This window comes from Bolinopsis microptera, chromosome 1 (genome assembly GCF_026151205.1).
Source record: "Bolinopsis microptera isolate Bmic1 chromosome 1, MBARI_Bmic_1.0, whole genome shotgun sequence".
In the NCBI taxonomy this organism is placed as follows: Eukaryota; Metazoa; Ctenophora; class Tentaculata; order Lobata; family Bolinopsidae; genus Bolinopsis; species Bolinopsis microptera.
In genome coordinates this window covers 23618100-23633687 of record NC_087072.1, presented here as the reverse complement: position 1 = coordinate 23633687, position 15588 = coordinate 23618100, and the positions used below count along the sequence as shown (strand labels likewise).

At 41.9% G+C, this 15588-nt stretch overlaps 1 protein-coding gene across 3 annotated transcripts; it reads left to right on the top strand.

Moving 5' to 3' along the window:
• Window positions 1-3277: 3277 nt before the first annotated feature.
• LOC134825935 (uncharacterized) lies at window positions 3278-12652 on the top strand (the record flags this gene model as incomplete). 3 transcript variants are annotated; one of them, XM_063838135.1, is given in 10 exon segments in its annotated part: window positions 3278-3323; window positions 7728-7934; window positions 8105-8279; window positions 8544-8570; window positions 9048-9148; window positions 9256-9544; window positions 10468-10598; window positions 10824-10983; window positions 11125-11272; window positions 11613-12651. In XM_063838135.1, coding segments are annotated over 10 exon segments (2019 nt in total), but the record flags the coding sequence as incomplete, so codon positions are not given.
• Window positions 12653-15588: the final 2936 nt, after the last annotated feature.

The window sequence follows — 15588 nt, the reverse complement described above, 5'->3', positions numbered from 1 at the left end:
CAAGCCCGTTTGAATTAGCCACCTGCTAATTTTACCACTGCTAGATTAGGGCAGGCAGCACTGAATCGGGGCACCATGACACCACGTGGCGTTATAACCGCCACACTTACAACCAGTAACCATTACCAACCCCAGCTCCCCATTCTCCTTCACACGAACTTCTTGGCACACTTTACAGCTCCTGCCCCCACAGACTATATTAACGTGCAATTTGCCGGCCATCTCGCTAAGAGGGGAGTTCTGAAGCACTTGATAATTATTTCCTGATTGTTTGAATATATTTTAGGCGGGCTCTCCTCCTTGCTCCAGGATGCGGTTTTGCCGTTTCCTCCCCAGTACTAGCTCAGTAATTGAATTTAGTGAACTGAGCAGCTGTCGCACCGCTGTTTCTATTCTACTGGCTGCTTAACTCCAGTTTGTTTTTGTAGAGCTTTGTTTGGTTTTGTGTTATTTGGTGTAGACAGGTGTGGTGTTTTGTGCGTGGACGAGTCTTTGTTCGAGTGAGTGTGAGAGTGCGAAACGAGTGCAAGAGTGGGAGTGCTGTGGGAGTGTGGTGGCTGAGAGAGAATGAAGTGGAAACAAGTGAGTACTTCGTAAACTTACCCCCGCGTGTTACAGCAATGAACGAGTTACTGCTCGCTCTGAAGAGCTCCTACAGCTCCATCAACACCTCCAGAACCACCAACACCTCCAGAACCAGCAGCAGCAGAACCAGCACCGAGAGTTCCCATTTCTATGATGCTGACCAGGACATGTCCTCCTTTGTCAACATTACCCCTCCTCGAATTAAGAAGCCATCTGATTTGTTAGACAGTCCCTTCCGGGATCCTATCACACCACTAAACCTAATTTTGTGGAGTGTGATGGACCTACCACCCCTTTTCTTGACATTGAGTCACCGCTCTCATCCCCAGATAAATCCCCGCACCATCGTCTTCGTAACCCGAGTCCTCCAGACTCCGACCAACTCTTCACACCTAGGACTCGTAAGAAGTGGAGTCAGTGTGCTAACAATATGTTTATCAGCTATCACGATGAATCCTCCGGACAGTGAGACTGAGGATAATGTTAAGGAGACCAGTATTGATGGGATATTTATTGAGTTTGATAACAACATTCCTAAAGTGGTTGATAAGAAGAGGTGTTCTCATATCAGCGCGCTTGCACGTGTTACATGTGTTCACCATCGGGGCCCCAAATTTGTTAAACGGCGCGCAACCTCCAGTTCTACCGGTCTTAAGTCTAAATCTTGTGAGAAAATGCAAGATGATAAAAACAGTTTGAAGACAAATAAACGTCCCATGTCAGCTGACACTCCCCTTAAGAAAACTAAACCAACCAAACCTGAAAAAGTCCAAGAAGCTGTACAAACTGCAGACCCACTTAGTTATCTGCTGAACACCCGGGCCTACAAACTATCACGAGAGTCTCTGTCCGACTCCACAGAGTCCTTCGACCGCTCGATCAGTGACAATGGTAGTGACGCTGATATGAGTGGAGAGAAGAGTGAGGCTGAAAGTAATAAGGAGAAACGAGCCGGAGATAAGGAACAGGAAGTTCTCTGTAGACGAGCACTTTTTGGAGGAGGGCAGGTATTATCAAGTCAAGGAGCTGGAGCTTGATACCTGCTCTCTCCGTACTCCTTCTGTTGTAAGTTAGAGTTGATAGGTCAGCTGTTCGTTCATGAGATGGTCCAGTGTAGGTCATTGGGCAGGAATATAATGGAAATCATCTTATTTACGATCTCAAAATCATCTACAAAATCACTCCATTACTCATACTCATATATCCTTTGATTTTTATTCATCGGCAAAATCTCTTTTAAATTTGATTGAATGATTAAGACTCATTGATTTTAAACTTAGGGCGTTTCGGCGTTACAAAACTTGTTTGACAGACAGAAAAACAGACCAGCAGATTCTCCCAAGCCAAAAAGGCGGCCTCAGAGTCTAGAACGTTCTCCAGAGAGTTCAGATTACTCCTGGCTTACAACTCCCTCCCCCGTATACCACGATACTCACAAACGGAGAAATATTGTTCCTAACTCCCTGTTTTACGGGCAGAACAGTGACGATTCCTCCTCAAATACCAGTAGAAGTGATTCTATCAAGAGTCAGGGAAATGACCCTGAACGCCGTTCAGTCGAGAACTATGAAAGAGAAAATAAAAACAAAAAGGTCGCTTACAACCAGGACTTCTCCAGATCAGGATGGTTTTCTACCCAATGAGAATGATGAACCCAAGAAAAACAGTCCTCAGAGCGTTTCTGCTAGTAGGAAAAGTCCTCAGAAAAGTAATCAAAGAAAGAAAATCTCACCTGTTTCTGTTCATAAAAAACCAGCCCTAATAAGAACCATATCAGTCAGTGATATTGGTAGTATTAGAGTTAAACGGAAAAGTGGTAACCCTACAAACGGTCATGAGGTAGCTCAAGACTCCCTGAGTAGAAAACAGGGAGACGCTCCACGGAGAAAGAGTTTGTTCGGGAGAGGTGGCTCGTTGTTTGATCTGTTCGGTTTAAACCAAAACAATCAAGAATACAGTTCCTCCAGCTCAAGCAGCGCTGATACTAGTCATAGAGTCACCAAGTCCAGAAGTCCAGAATAAACCCCTGTACAAGTCCAAGTCCTCAGCTCAGTTAGATTCTGGGCAGGATCTCACCATTAACTGTTGCTCCTGGCAGAACGCTTGCAGAACAGATCCGCATAGATAAGGACCGAGAGAGGGAGGAGGCAAGGATGAGGGATTTGGAGGAGCAGAGGAAAGCAGAGCTAGAGAAGTGGAAGAGAGATGAGGCGGAGAAGAGAAAGAGAGATGAGGAACTGTTAGCTCGTCAGAAGTACGAACAGGAAGTATTAGTAGCGAGGTCCAAAGCACGAGAGAGACTGGGACGAGAGGAGAGGGCCAGATTACTGAACCCTACTCCCGTGGTGAGCCAGAGGAGTTTGTTGTTAGCTTCAAAACATTTGGAGGACGAGAAGAGGAAGAGTAAGAGGTTCAGCAAGGCGGAGATGGCCACTGCTAGGTCAATGCTTGACAGACTTAATATTACTAAGAAGACTGACATGACTGAGACTGATACTGTTAAACTTAAAAAACAGAAAAGTAGGGGGAAGGTAAATCAAACAAATCTATTGTTAATCCGAGCCCTTAAAGAAATATTTCACCGCTGTTTGAATTTAATATTTGCAAATCAGTCATTTTAAAAGTCATAGTAGAGCAATGAACCCTCAGAGCTGCAATCTGCATTCTATTTTTAACTCAACAATTCTTACAGGTGCCGGAGGATTTATACAAGGCTGTTCAACAAAGGACTCCGAATGGTAAGTTCACATTTTCTCGAGTACTCTTCATTTTACAAATATTGCCAAATTACTCGCCATTAAGAACTCCGCGTTCCTTCATCTTTACAGAGACAGCATAAAACATATTCTGACGAAATATGTACACATTGAATGTGATATGATGCAGTGATCTGTACTCACTTACTCACTCCAGTGTGAAGCAGACTAAAAAGAACTTAATATCGGTCTCCGTTACAAACGTCACTGGTGCTCTGTTAAAATGTAGAAAGGACTGCATCTAACACGCGCACTAATACCTTTCCAGAGAGCACAATGTAGTTTGTAGTGGTCCTCATGGTATACAGGACAAGTCCCAGCTTGTAATATTATGATTGCTCACGGTGGCCAGCCAGATATTGCTTGCGTGCAGCCCATCAACGTTTATTATTATGCTCGATCTTGTGCTGCTTACTGCTACCGTGTTGTTTTGACTAAACGGAGGAAATTTTGCGTTTTGCGTTTTACTGAGTCGTTTTTTTAATCTACTACTACCACTCCGTTATTTGTGTTCCTCGTTAAGTAAGGTCTATTATTATCGGTTACACCTCGATATAACCGTTATTATTGCTCTACAAGTAACAAGTTTCCCTCCCCCTCAACCACAATACCAACCACAATAACTCTACCTGGCAAGCTACCCTGATATCCCTTCCCCCTCCACTTCACATCTAGAGATATTATCCAGACTATCTTACCCGCTCTGTGCTTGCTAGCTCCGTAATTAAAACCACCATTGTCAGCCATCTTCACACAATTAGTTCAATGTCAGCTCATCATGCTTGAGTTCTTGTAACTTAGTGGACAAGCTGCTGCTATTGTCATTACTGTTGTTATTGTCGTTACAGGTCACGTGGTTTAGATTTTCGCGTTTTGATTGGCCACGTGACGGAATGTTTGGTTTTGGTTGGTCGTTTGTTTTTCATAAACGCCACATAGGTGGGTCATCTTTATGGTGAAACTGCCAGGAATATATGCACTGTGTACGTCATGCTTCTGTGTAATTCACTGCTCCGTTTTACCGAGACAAGCTTTATACTTGACGAAAATTTTGCGAAGAAGTTCCATGCAAAGTTTTCTAACTATAGACTCTGACTTTAATTATCGCACTATGCACGAATTTGCCGGCTTTGTTGACTCAATGTTGAATTTTAATGGAAGCCGAGAATTGCTAATTTTAAGTATGACCCACACAAATCTTAATTCAATGCTGATATTAGTTATTACAGTTGCCGTTACTTCGTACGTTTGGCCGTCAGTTAGTCTCACTGGTCCAGCCTTTTTGACACGTATTTTTGTTAATTTGTTGTTGACATTTTCTGAAAAGTCAGTAGAATTTGTTCTCGTTACTTACAATAATTTGATCTCAGCAGTCAGCATAGTTTTGAGCTTGAGTTTTTATCAGTAACTCTAATGAGTTTTTATAGTATTAGTAGTTAAAATAATTCAGAAAATATATATACCCTTCCTGATCAAATGCTCTGTAGCTTGATTATCGTCAGTTTGTTCAGAACAGTAGCTGAAACGGTCTCACGAAAACTTTACGCTATCCGAATGTATTCTTAATCGTATTTTAATTGCCAGTTGTCCTCCCAAGACGGCGGAGCGTTTCCAATATCACAGTTTTAATTGCTTTACCTGTGCAGCTGCTGTGCATGTACTGGTCGCAATACTACAGTAGTAGTAATTTTAGTGTATTAGGAGATTGCTTCTGACTGGTTTCTATGGCACAAACAACCGAATTGCGACACAAAATGCTCTTTAAATTTTAAATTCGAAGAGGGAGGATCCTCCCTAACTTTCCAGGATTAGAGCGTTCATACCTTTTCCCATGTTTCAACTCTACTCCCTGGTATTCATTTTTCCCTCCTTTTGCCTGTTATTGGTAGTCGCCCACAGATTTCATTTCAGATCTTATCTCTAGATAATTAAATACTATAATAGTTACAGTTGACTGTCTCTTTTCGTCTGTTTTCCCATTTCCTTGTTCTAGAGTGTCGTCATTATACGTTTTACATTCCCTGTAAATTATGTAAGTACTATAACTATCTATCATCTCCGTCGCGGATTATTGATGATATCAGATGTTTGACTGACATGTCACATTTCAGCAGTTATCTTACATTTATCAAGTTCTTTGTTCAACAAATAGTTCGTTTCTTATCTACACTCGCAAACAGCTGATAAGCTTATTTTACGCTACACTTTTCGAAGCCTGTTTTAGTGTTGTCCTTCTGCCGCCAGGGCTAAACTTTTATTTAATATTTAGTGTTTGTTTTCCTCGAATTTGGTTTAGGGCCGCATACTTTTGCGCTATATTCGTAATTTCCATATTCCAGCTAAATGTTTATTGCCACAGGACAATCCTAGAATAGTGTCATGTCACTCTACGTTAGTTAACACGTGTGGGTCCCATTTTAATTTTAAAAAGGGGCAAATCATTCCACTCACTAATGGTGACCAGGTTGTTTGTGAATGCTCATCGTAGCTATGCCGTTGAAAACCACTAGACCAATCTCTAAATAGTGTCGTTGTCGGAATTTGTCTACTTCCAAATTCCAAAGATAGTTGGTATGGAATCTTGTAAGCCTGTAATTGGACTGTTCGCGACGCTCACGTCTCTTCACGCCTCCTGACTTGAAAATGGTTTGGTTTTCCATTCACACTTTAGTTGGTGTAAAGTTTACTCTAGCTGCCACCTATCCAGCCAATTAACTTGCTTTTCATGGCTTCACCTTTTCCACATTATCCGTTTAGTTTGGCTGAGCGTACTCTTTTCAAGACTATGTTCGTGTGATGGTGTTGCGCAATATTTCATCAGCTCTAAGCAGGTCAAGTACTTGGTATCTCTATACTACTCTGTGCCTGTATCTCTTACTCTGATCAGAGCTGCCAGGCTATTTTAGTTTATTTTAGCTTTTGATTATTACCGTCAAAAATAGAGACTTATCTTGTTGCAGTGCTTCTCAAATTTTTCTCGTTTCGTTAGTTAGCCAGAACATACATTGCTAGTTGAACTCTGAATTTGCATATCTCTAATTTGCATATCTCTAATACTTTAGGAAACTGTCCAGTGTTGAAGTATCTTACAATCCACCCTTCCAGTAATGGACCATAATATGTACAAAACAGGCAATATACACTGTACCACAGTTCACAGCTGTACTTTATACTGCTGTCCCGAGACCTGCAGCCCACGTGCACAACCGCATTTCGCGCGGTTTAACAACCGCCGGCGGTCCTTGCGGTCATATTTATGTTTTAGTACCGCTGCCACACCCCCAGCTATCCGGAAGCGGCTGAACAGCGTGACAGTGCCGGAGAAGAGCGCGATGCCGCGAGGTGAGATCCGTGTGAGAGAACCAGATCCGGTACCGGATATCAAGAAAGTGGTGCCGGATAAAGTGGTGCCGTGTCTGCAGCCCTGTGTGACATCAGTACCCCAGCAAGTGTCAGTAATCCAACCTGTGCCGGCTGTGGTATCTGAGCTAACGTCCGTATCTTCCCTAGTTTCGGAACCTGAAGTAGTGTCGGTACCTCAACCGGTTTCAGTACCTCAGCTAGTGACGGTACCTTCACCAGTTTCGGTACCTCAGCTAGCGTCGGTACCACAACCGGTTTCGGTACCACAATCGGTTTCATTACCACAACTGAGATCGGTACCTCAGCCTATTTCGGTACCCAAGCTTGTTTTGGTGCCTCCGCCGGTTTCGGTACCCCAGCCAGCGACGGTACCTCAGCCTGTTTCGGTACCACAGCCTGTTTCGGTACCACAGCCAGTTTCGGTACCACAGCCGGTTTCGGTACCACAGCCGGTTTCGGTACCACAGCCAGTTTCGGTACCAGAGCCAGTTTCGGTACCACAGCCAGTTTCGGTACCACAGCCAGTGCCAGTGATAAATGTGATTGCACCAGTGCCTACTCGACCGGTGCGAGGTGAGGGATCATGTGTGATGAGAAGTGTAATGATGCACGCTCCACAACACTATATTATATGTGTGATCCAGTGTGATTGTGTGAAGATTAGAGCAGTGGGCTATTAAATTTACAAGTTCATTCTTATATATATTCAGTGTGGTACAGCACTACGTTTTACCTCAAAAATACGATGTCTTTTTTTCAGCATCAGTTCAACTACTTTTTACATTCTCCTTTAGAAAACCTAAGAATCAAGAAGTAAACATGATAATTCTTCACATTCTTTGTGTTGGGAAATACATTCAAGTTCTAGCATGCTAGACGTTGCATACCTTCGCACGTTCACTTTTCAAGATTAACCCATTTACATTCCTTACAGACCATTTCACACTCCCTACTCACCAAACAAACAGCATCAACTTCATTTACACACTTACTAACTTCGTCTAACCTCACTCTATCCTCCAGAACACATATTTGTGGAATACGGAAAAGAAGTAAAGCGAGTTGTGACTCCACCCCTACCCATACCATTGGATCAGCTGAGACAGAAGATAATAGCCACATTTGGAGACGCCCTAACAGCTGATATGGTCCCACTTAAAGCACTGTATATACAGGATTCTCAGACCAAGATATTTTATCAGCTCGATGATCACAGCGATGTTATTAAAGGTACTGATACAACAGTAGTTGTCCCTCTTTCTTTTATTACGATAATTTGTTAATATCTTGACTTCCAAACAATGTAAAGAATGACCCCTCCTATTTCATCTATAAGAATATCTCACCCCTTGTTCCCCCCCCCCCCCCCCCCGCTTATGTCTAATCCTACCTACCCTCAGGATCCCACCTGAAGCTGCACGAGGAACTAGTGATAAAGAACATTGACCGTGGCAGCTCCCAATCTCTTGAGGATCTCAACAACTCCTCCAACTCGTCTCTATCCTCTGGAGGAGGGTTCGTTATCCCTGCTACTCCTGTCTCCCTTCCCACCAAACCCACTAAACGTCCCGGAAAGTACGTGATTATACCGCACAATAGGTAGCTAATTAGTTCTGCTGCATAGTTGGAATTGTTTTTGTTGAGTTTAGTTCTAGTTTTCAAGCTGTTAATCTTATTATCCGTTTTCATTGTCTCGTACGCATTAGCTATTACAACTTTAACAAGATGTTCCTCACAAATCATGTCCTTGTTAAGTATAATTATACATTTCTGTGCGAATGAACGAAAACAAGAGTAGTACGAGAGAAGTTTAAAAAATCAATAATGACTCGTTTCTAGGCGACGTAATGATTGTGCCAGAAGAAAGTAAGCGTCTAACATTGTGATGTGCGATGTCTTAATTATAATAGTCTTTTCTATCTTTAGGGGTTGGCAAAATTCCAGCAACCCGCCCAACACTAGAGGTTGCTACAGGTAGGAGTAGCGACGAATGTGAATCGCCCTTCTGCTCGTAGCAACTTCCGCTGTCTTATTAAATTCTGTGTAGTCCTTAAAGCATTTCTTACAGACAAAAACGGATCGAAAAGTCCATAACTAACGGTGTGAAAAGCAGACAAACTGACAGACAAACTGATAGACAAACTGACAGACAACTGACAGACAGACAAAACCAATGCCTACCGAGTAAATCTTTGCTGCGTTTTTTGGGTTATTTTTATATTGTATTGTGAATCAAAGTCCCAATTCAATATTTTACTTACAAAGTAAACTAATTTTATCAAAGTAAGACATTTTTATTTAGAAAATAATCAACTTTGTTAACATACTTTCCTTTACTATCAGATCCAGACTAAGTTTGGTGGAAGAAAGATTGTCGATGATAACACACGAGATAAATACCATTCATAAAAGTGACACCTGCTCCGAGGTCTCTAGTCAAACAGGTACTGAACTCCTCCGTTATTTATTTTGCTATCTATCTTGTTCTGTGAAAAGGGTTGCAGTTCACATTTTATCTAAGCTGCTAAAATAATTATGTCCATATTTTCAGATTTGCCGGCGATAATTCCCGACACAAAACCAACTCTCTCCCACCTACACAGCATAATAAAAACCCTGTATCACAATCTTCAAGAAACCAAATCAGAACTCATGTTGCTCAAACGAAGAGAGCTAGAATCCAAGGCGGAAATGGATGAGATTATCAAAAGTACAGCGGAGGAGATAACGAGGCAGATCCAGGCAGCCATGCCTAAAGGGATCAGGGGGCAGAGAATGGAGGCTGACAAAGTTGAGGCAGAGTATAGACAGATCTCCGAAGAAACTTACTCGAATATAAAGTAAGTTGGAACTCTGTCATAAGATATGCTGTTACTATTTATAACCATATAATCTTAAACAATAATCTCAGAATGTGTGTGTGTCTGATCGTCTGTCTGTCTGTGCGTGTGTAATTTCCGGTCGGTTATATTAAAAAAACGGTAAGAGTTACGGGACTGGTTTTTTCAATAGAGTGTCGACAAAACTCTGACGAAGCCCATTAGCAAATATTTTAAAAATCGGTCGGTGGTAAGTGGTTTAATTGATGGTTTCGTACCAAAAATGTGATATAAAATGGCTCGAGCAGCTTAATCCAGAAAACGGTAAGAGTTACGGGGCTCGCTCTCTCTGCATATTTAGCTGCATAAGTAATAACCATAATTGGGTTAGGGGGGTAAGATTCGTTGTCATGTTATACTCTAATCTAATTAGGGGAGGGGGCACTGTTTGCAGGGTCTGACTCTGTTTGGACTACAGAGAGAGAGAGAGAGAGAGTTCATACTTTCATACGACAATGTTATGCGTGTTTTCAAATATAATAGGCAGGTGTGGTGCGGAGTTAACAAGGGTTAATTTCTAAAACGATTTAAATAAAAATGGAAAGTGTACAGTGGTTCAAGACGGGAGTGATGAGGTGTAATAGTCGGTGTTCGGACCTTATGATCATGAATTGTGGTGCCTGATAATGACTTAATAATCCACGAGAAAGAACTGATTATGAGATTATTGTTTAAGATACTATTGGATACGGTGAGGGTACTCCGAATAGAATTGCTCACCTAATGCGGGTTTTGAATCAGCGGGTAATTACTCCTACCCTTTTTAACTGCGGCAGTGCAATCCCGGCCGAAGGCCGGGTTACACTAGTAATAATATATAATAATATAATAAGCTGTCTGCAATGTAGTGGTTAATTTCTCTTTATAACTGGAATACTTTACAGAGATTTAGAACGAACAGTTGATGTGTTGAAAACAGATGTAGTGAAAAGAAAAGTAAGGTTGGACCCAGTTCAGCTGGAATCCATGGAGAAGGAACTGCAATCCTACTCTCAAAATGTTACTCACATGAACAGTAAGTTTTAAGTGTCAATATTGTTTTCCTGATCATTTCACAGAAAATGTATTGTGGATAATGATACGACTCGTGAGGTATTCATTTTTAGCTTGGTCCGTAGCTACTTATTGCTAAGAAACTTTCAAATTGCATAGGAAACCAATTTCTGACTGACAGAAATTTTGAAATCAAAATTTAAGCACAAAGTACTTCTTCGTGTGACCTAATCTGATTAAACTTCAGCAACATTTGACACGCTGAAAGAGTCACTAAAGAAGGTAATGAAAGAGGAGCTGGAGATCATAGTGAACGAGGAACAGTTTCTCGAGGACGAAGAACCGATGTTGGAGGATGTCACTGTAAAGTGCGAGGAGCTGGAACGAGTCGTAGAAACTCTTAAAAAGTAAGTCCACAAACTTACACATCTATATCCTTAAAAGGGCTGCTTTTTAATTCTTATTATGTATTTACTACATTGGAATCCCCTGTTTAGCGCAAATCTTAATGTGAACCAGACAGTTTCCTTCATCTGCTAACATTACAGGGTTGCAGCAATGCAGCAAGAGCAGGGTTCGAACCCTCTTGCAATCTACACGTCTAGTGAGTATGACATAATGGAGGAGAGGCACGGAGTGATGCAAGCTATCGCTGCTCTGGTTCCTAACCATGACGAACGTATCTTGAGTATACAGGTGAGCAGACACAAATATCTTTATATTTTCCAGTTCAGGGTGGTCGAGATTAAGTTTTATGTAAAGAGGAAGTTTTCCTCCTCCTCCGCTACAAAGTATATTGTTAGTGTGGCAAATGGGGGGCTTTCTTTTACATAAGATCGCCAATTCTGGGTCACCCTGTTGTATGGACTAAACAGTTTAATTTTTAAACATTCTGCTTTAGCATGATTGGCATGATCGCAATATCGCATCTCTACATTTTCCTTTTTTGCATCTTTTGGCTAATTCTAGTCCATAATCTTCCCAATCAGACATTTTCTTTTTTATTCGGATTATTGACTCTCTAAAACCTGTTCAGGCTACTGAAGAGATTCGTGCCGTCCAAAAGAAATTTCAGAAATCAGATAGCGACTACGTAGTAGAGGAAATCCAGTTCAAATCTCAGAATCTTCGCAAGACAAACGCGTTCGAAGAGCTGGAGAAGAAACGAGAAGAGGCTCTGAAAGCAATGTACAGCGCCCAACCACCGCCCCACAAGTTTGGGAGGAAATCTTCTCAGCCGGCCCAATTCAATAGCTCGACCTTAGAACGCAAAATGAGCATCAGCAAGTGTAAGAGCATGTCTAGCATCGCAAATAACGAGGAAGATTCCAGAAACTTCAATTATAGTAACACTGACTCAGATAACGAGAGTTCACCTCAAGTGACCCATTTGTCATCTCAAAGTGCTGTTAACATGAAACGTTCTCAGTCCTTCACCAAGGACAAAGACAAGCACCATTCGTCCGAGGACGAGAAAACTAAGAAAAAGACTGTATTCGGATTCTTCAGTAAGAAATCAAAATCCAATTCAAAGCATGACGACTCTAAACAAAAGGATAATCATTCGGCAGATCATAACGTTGAGTCAAACGGTGATGTTTTTGTTGTGGACACTGCTAACAGTCCACCAAGTCCAGCTATAATACCGAGATCGTACACGGAGGGATCGAGAAAAAGTCTTCCAAAATCTAGATCTAAGACTGACAGAACTCTTTCTGTTAATTTTGATGATAAGTCGTCTCGCAATAAGAAGGGAAAAAGTCGATCATAAAAGTTAGTTAGAACTTTAAGATTAAGTTGACTAGTTTTTACCTTTGTTTAACTTGGAATTGAATAAATCATATGTCATTACGAGATGCACCACTAGTGGTAAATGGTAATAGTTTACTGTCTTTCATTTATCTGTAATAGTCCACCACAAGTTCCATCTCGTGTTGTTGATTTATTTGAACATGAATTTATCCGGCTTCTGAACCATGACATTTTTTCCGTTTAAAGTATTTATGATTTTTAAATTTTATACATCACGTTGAGAATATGATGATTTGATTTTTAAAACAATGTATTTTCTTTATAAGATAATTTGTTTTCCTTCTATTTAAGTCCGACATTGCACAAGAATTAAAGCCAAGTTTTTTTCCACACGATGCTTAAATAACTCCGAGAAATCGATCGACCAATTCCGCTGCTTTATTTATACATATAAGTATTGATAATGAGTAATTACGGCTCATAGTCAATGACAATAGTCATACACGTGGCTTGAAGTTGAAGGTTAATACATCATAGTTTGTATCACGTCTGACGTCGTGACCCCCATTGGCATTGTATTTGTGGCCACGATACAGCCGCGCACTCGTGCGCGGCAGGTCTACAATATGTACAACTTCAAGTACAACTACAAGTACAACGTAAGACAAATACATAGTATAGTGAGTAAAAGGCTGACGGTCGTGCTTGCGAGCACTGTGATTTAACTACCTTGTCGGACATTAAAATAAACGCTAGGGCCTCCAGCGTTCAACTTCAATTAATGTCAGTTCAAATAAAGTCTGATGAGGCATACTCGCTATACCTCTACCAGCTTCAATGAGCAAGAATGAGAAACAATAAAAATATCTTGATCTAGCTGCGTGTTGCATTCAACGTTAAAATGTTTCGCTGACGACACAAGAATTTACAGATCCATCAGTAATCTCAACTCTTATTTTACTTCGGACATTCCAACAGCCACATTGTTACACAAGTGTGTAACCAGCCAATTACAGGAAGCCGAAGGATTCAAGTGATGCACATAATGTTACTGAGCTTCAGTCTGATCTTGACAAAGTTTGAGTACATCTAGTCTAGGTAAACTATAGGTAAAAATATAATATTAATCATAAGCTAAAATGTACTAATCTTTGTATTCTAAATGGGGAAAAAGAAGAAACATTGTCAGTCAGTCGAGAAAATTGTCAGTCAGGCTATATGGCAGCTTTTTAGATGTTGTGACTATGCTAGTAGTGGTCCCAGGCTTGCGACTGGAATTAATGCGGTGTTAAATCGATTTAAAGGTATACCAACGATCCACCTCCCACTTGTTGTTTGGTACTTAGCATTAATAGTGTCAACTGTAGCCATTTATAGCAAGAATCTTAAAACTAAAGGGGAAGACAAGGAAAAGAGGAAGGAAAAAGAATAACGGAACAAACAATGTCAGTCAGTCGAGAAAATTGTTAGTCAGGCTATATGGCAGCTATATGTCATCTTGTCAACAAACTTAATCCTCTCTATGAGCTTCCTTTTGTCCATGAGCAGTTCCAATACAAAACATCAACTGGTACTATACTCACTCCTGTGGATCAGCTCCGTGATCTCGGTATAACAGTATCCAGGGATTCGTCCTGGACATCACACATACGATCTAGTTGTGATAAAGCGAGGAAGATGGCAGCATGGGTATTCAGTGTCTTCACTCTCGCAATACTGGTGTTATGTTAACACTTGTATCACGTGGTGACCCCCACTAGCTGTCGCTTCACTATAGTAGTAGAGTTTCGACGATACAGGGGGAGCCGCGCACTCGTGCGCGGCGGGTCATACAACGTATGACAAGTTAACACTATACAAGTCACTAGTCCGTAGCCACTTAGAGTATTGCTCTCCTCTGTGGAATCCGGCGAAAGTGTGTGACATTCAGGAGCTTGAAAGTGTACAAAGAATTTTCCATGGTTTACAGCATCTCCATTATTGGGATCGCCTGAAAACCCTGTCCCTCATGTCACTTCAGAGGCGCAGAGAACATAACATTGTCATGCACATGTGAAAACTCCTACATGGTTTCACATCCAACGACCTTGATTTTGAAGTACAGTTCACAGTAAATCCACGATTGGGTACCCTGGCTAAGGTTCCAGATGTCCGTACAAAAAGCTTAGCGGCTCATCAGACTCTATATGAAACATCATTTAGTGCAATGGGTCCCAGACTCTGGAACTGTATACATTACCTTGGCACATACGTGCAGTCTCCAAGCATCATATGACGGCATTCATGCTTTCCTTGCCGGATCGTACCGAACTCCAATTTTATACTGGACTTGCGTAACGATCGAGAGGCATCTGCTCTCTGGGGTGGTCAGCAACTCTGATGGCCTGTCGGGTTTCGACGAAGCAGATCAAAGGTATGAAAGGTAAGGTAACAGCTGTCTTCAGACTATCACCCGCAGTGACCTATCTGGACGAATTTTGTCATACGTTGTATGGCCCGCCGCGCACGAGTGCGCGGCTCCCCCTGTATCGTCGAAACTCTACACTATAGTGAAGCGACAGTGGGGGTCACCACTTGATACAAGACGAATCCACCATACATTAAAATTATACCCGTATTTACGCTCTCAACAACCCCGTTGGAGCAACAGTTGTCTTCAGATTATCACCCGGAGTGACCTATCGAGACGAAACTGTCAAACATTTTAATTGTAGTTGTACCCATAAATACGGCCTCGCCCATGGTTAGGTGAACAGCCATATCATCCGGCTTAAAGTTACATGAAATGAGGATCGCGACGTGAGATCATTGTCATACGTTGTATGACCCGCTACAAGTCGGGCTCCCCGAAATCGTCGAAGATCCTATAACCGTTCCTAAGCGTAGCTGATATGTCGCTTCATCTTTGGCATTGACTGGGCGTGTGGTCCATCTGTGGCCTCCTCATCTGCATTGGGCGCACATTATTAAACTGAAGCTCAGTGTCTCACGATCCCTTCCAGTGCGCTAAATATCCCAGGGGTCTGGGACCCTCTCATGACTACTTGGCCGCTCCGGTCCGCCTGTCTCTGTTACACCTCCGCTTCAGAGAGCGAAGGGGATACGTATGAGGTTTTAGGTATGTAGTGTGGTGGAGCAGAGGGTTAGTGTGTGATTATCTTCTCACGCCGCCTTTGAAGGGCCTGTACGGTAAGACAGCGTCCCAAGTAGTTGAGATTTCCAAAGACCTGGATTTTAGCAGTGAAGGATCGTTGAACTGC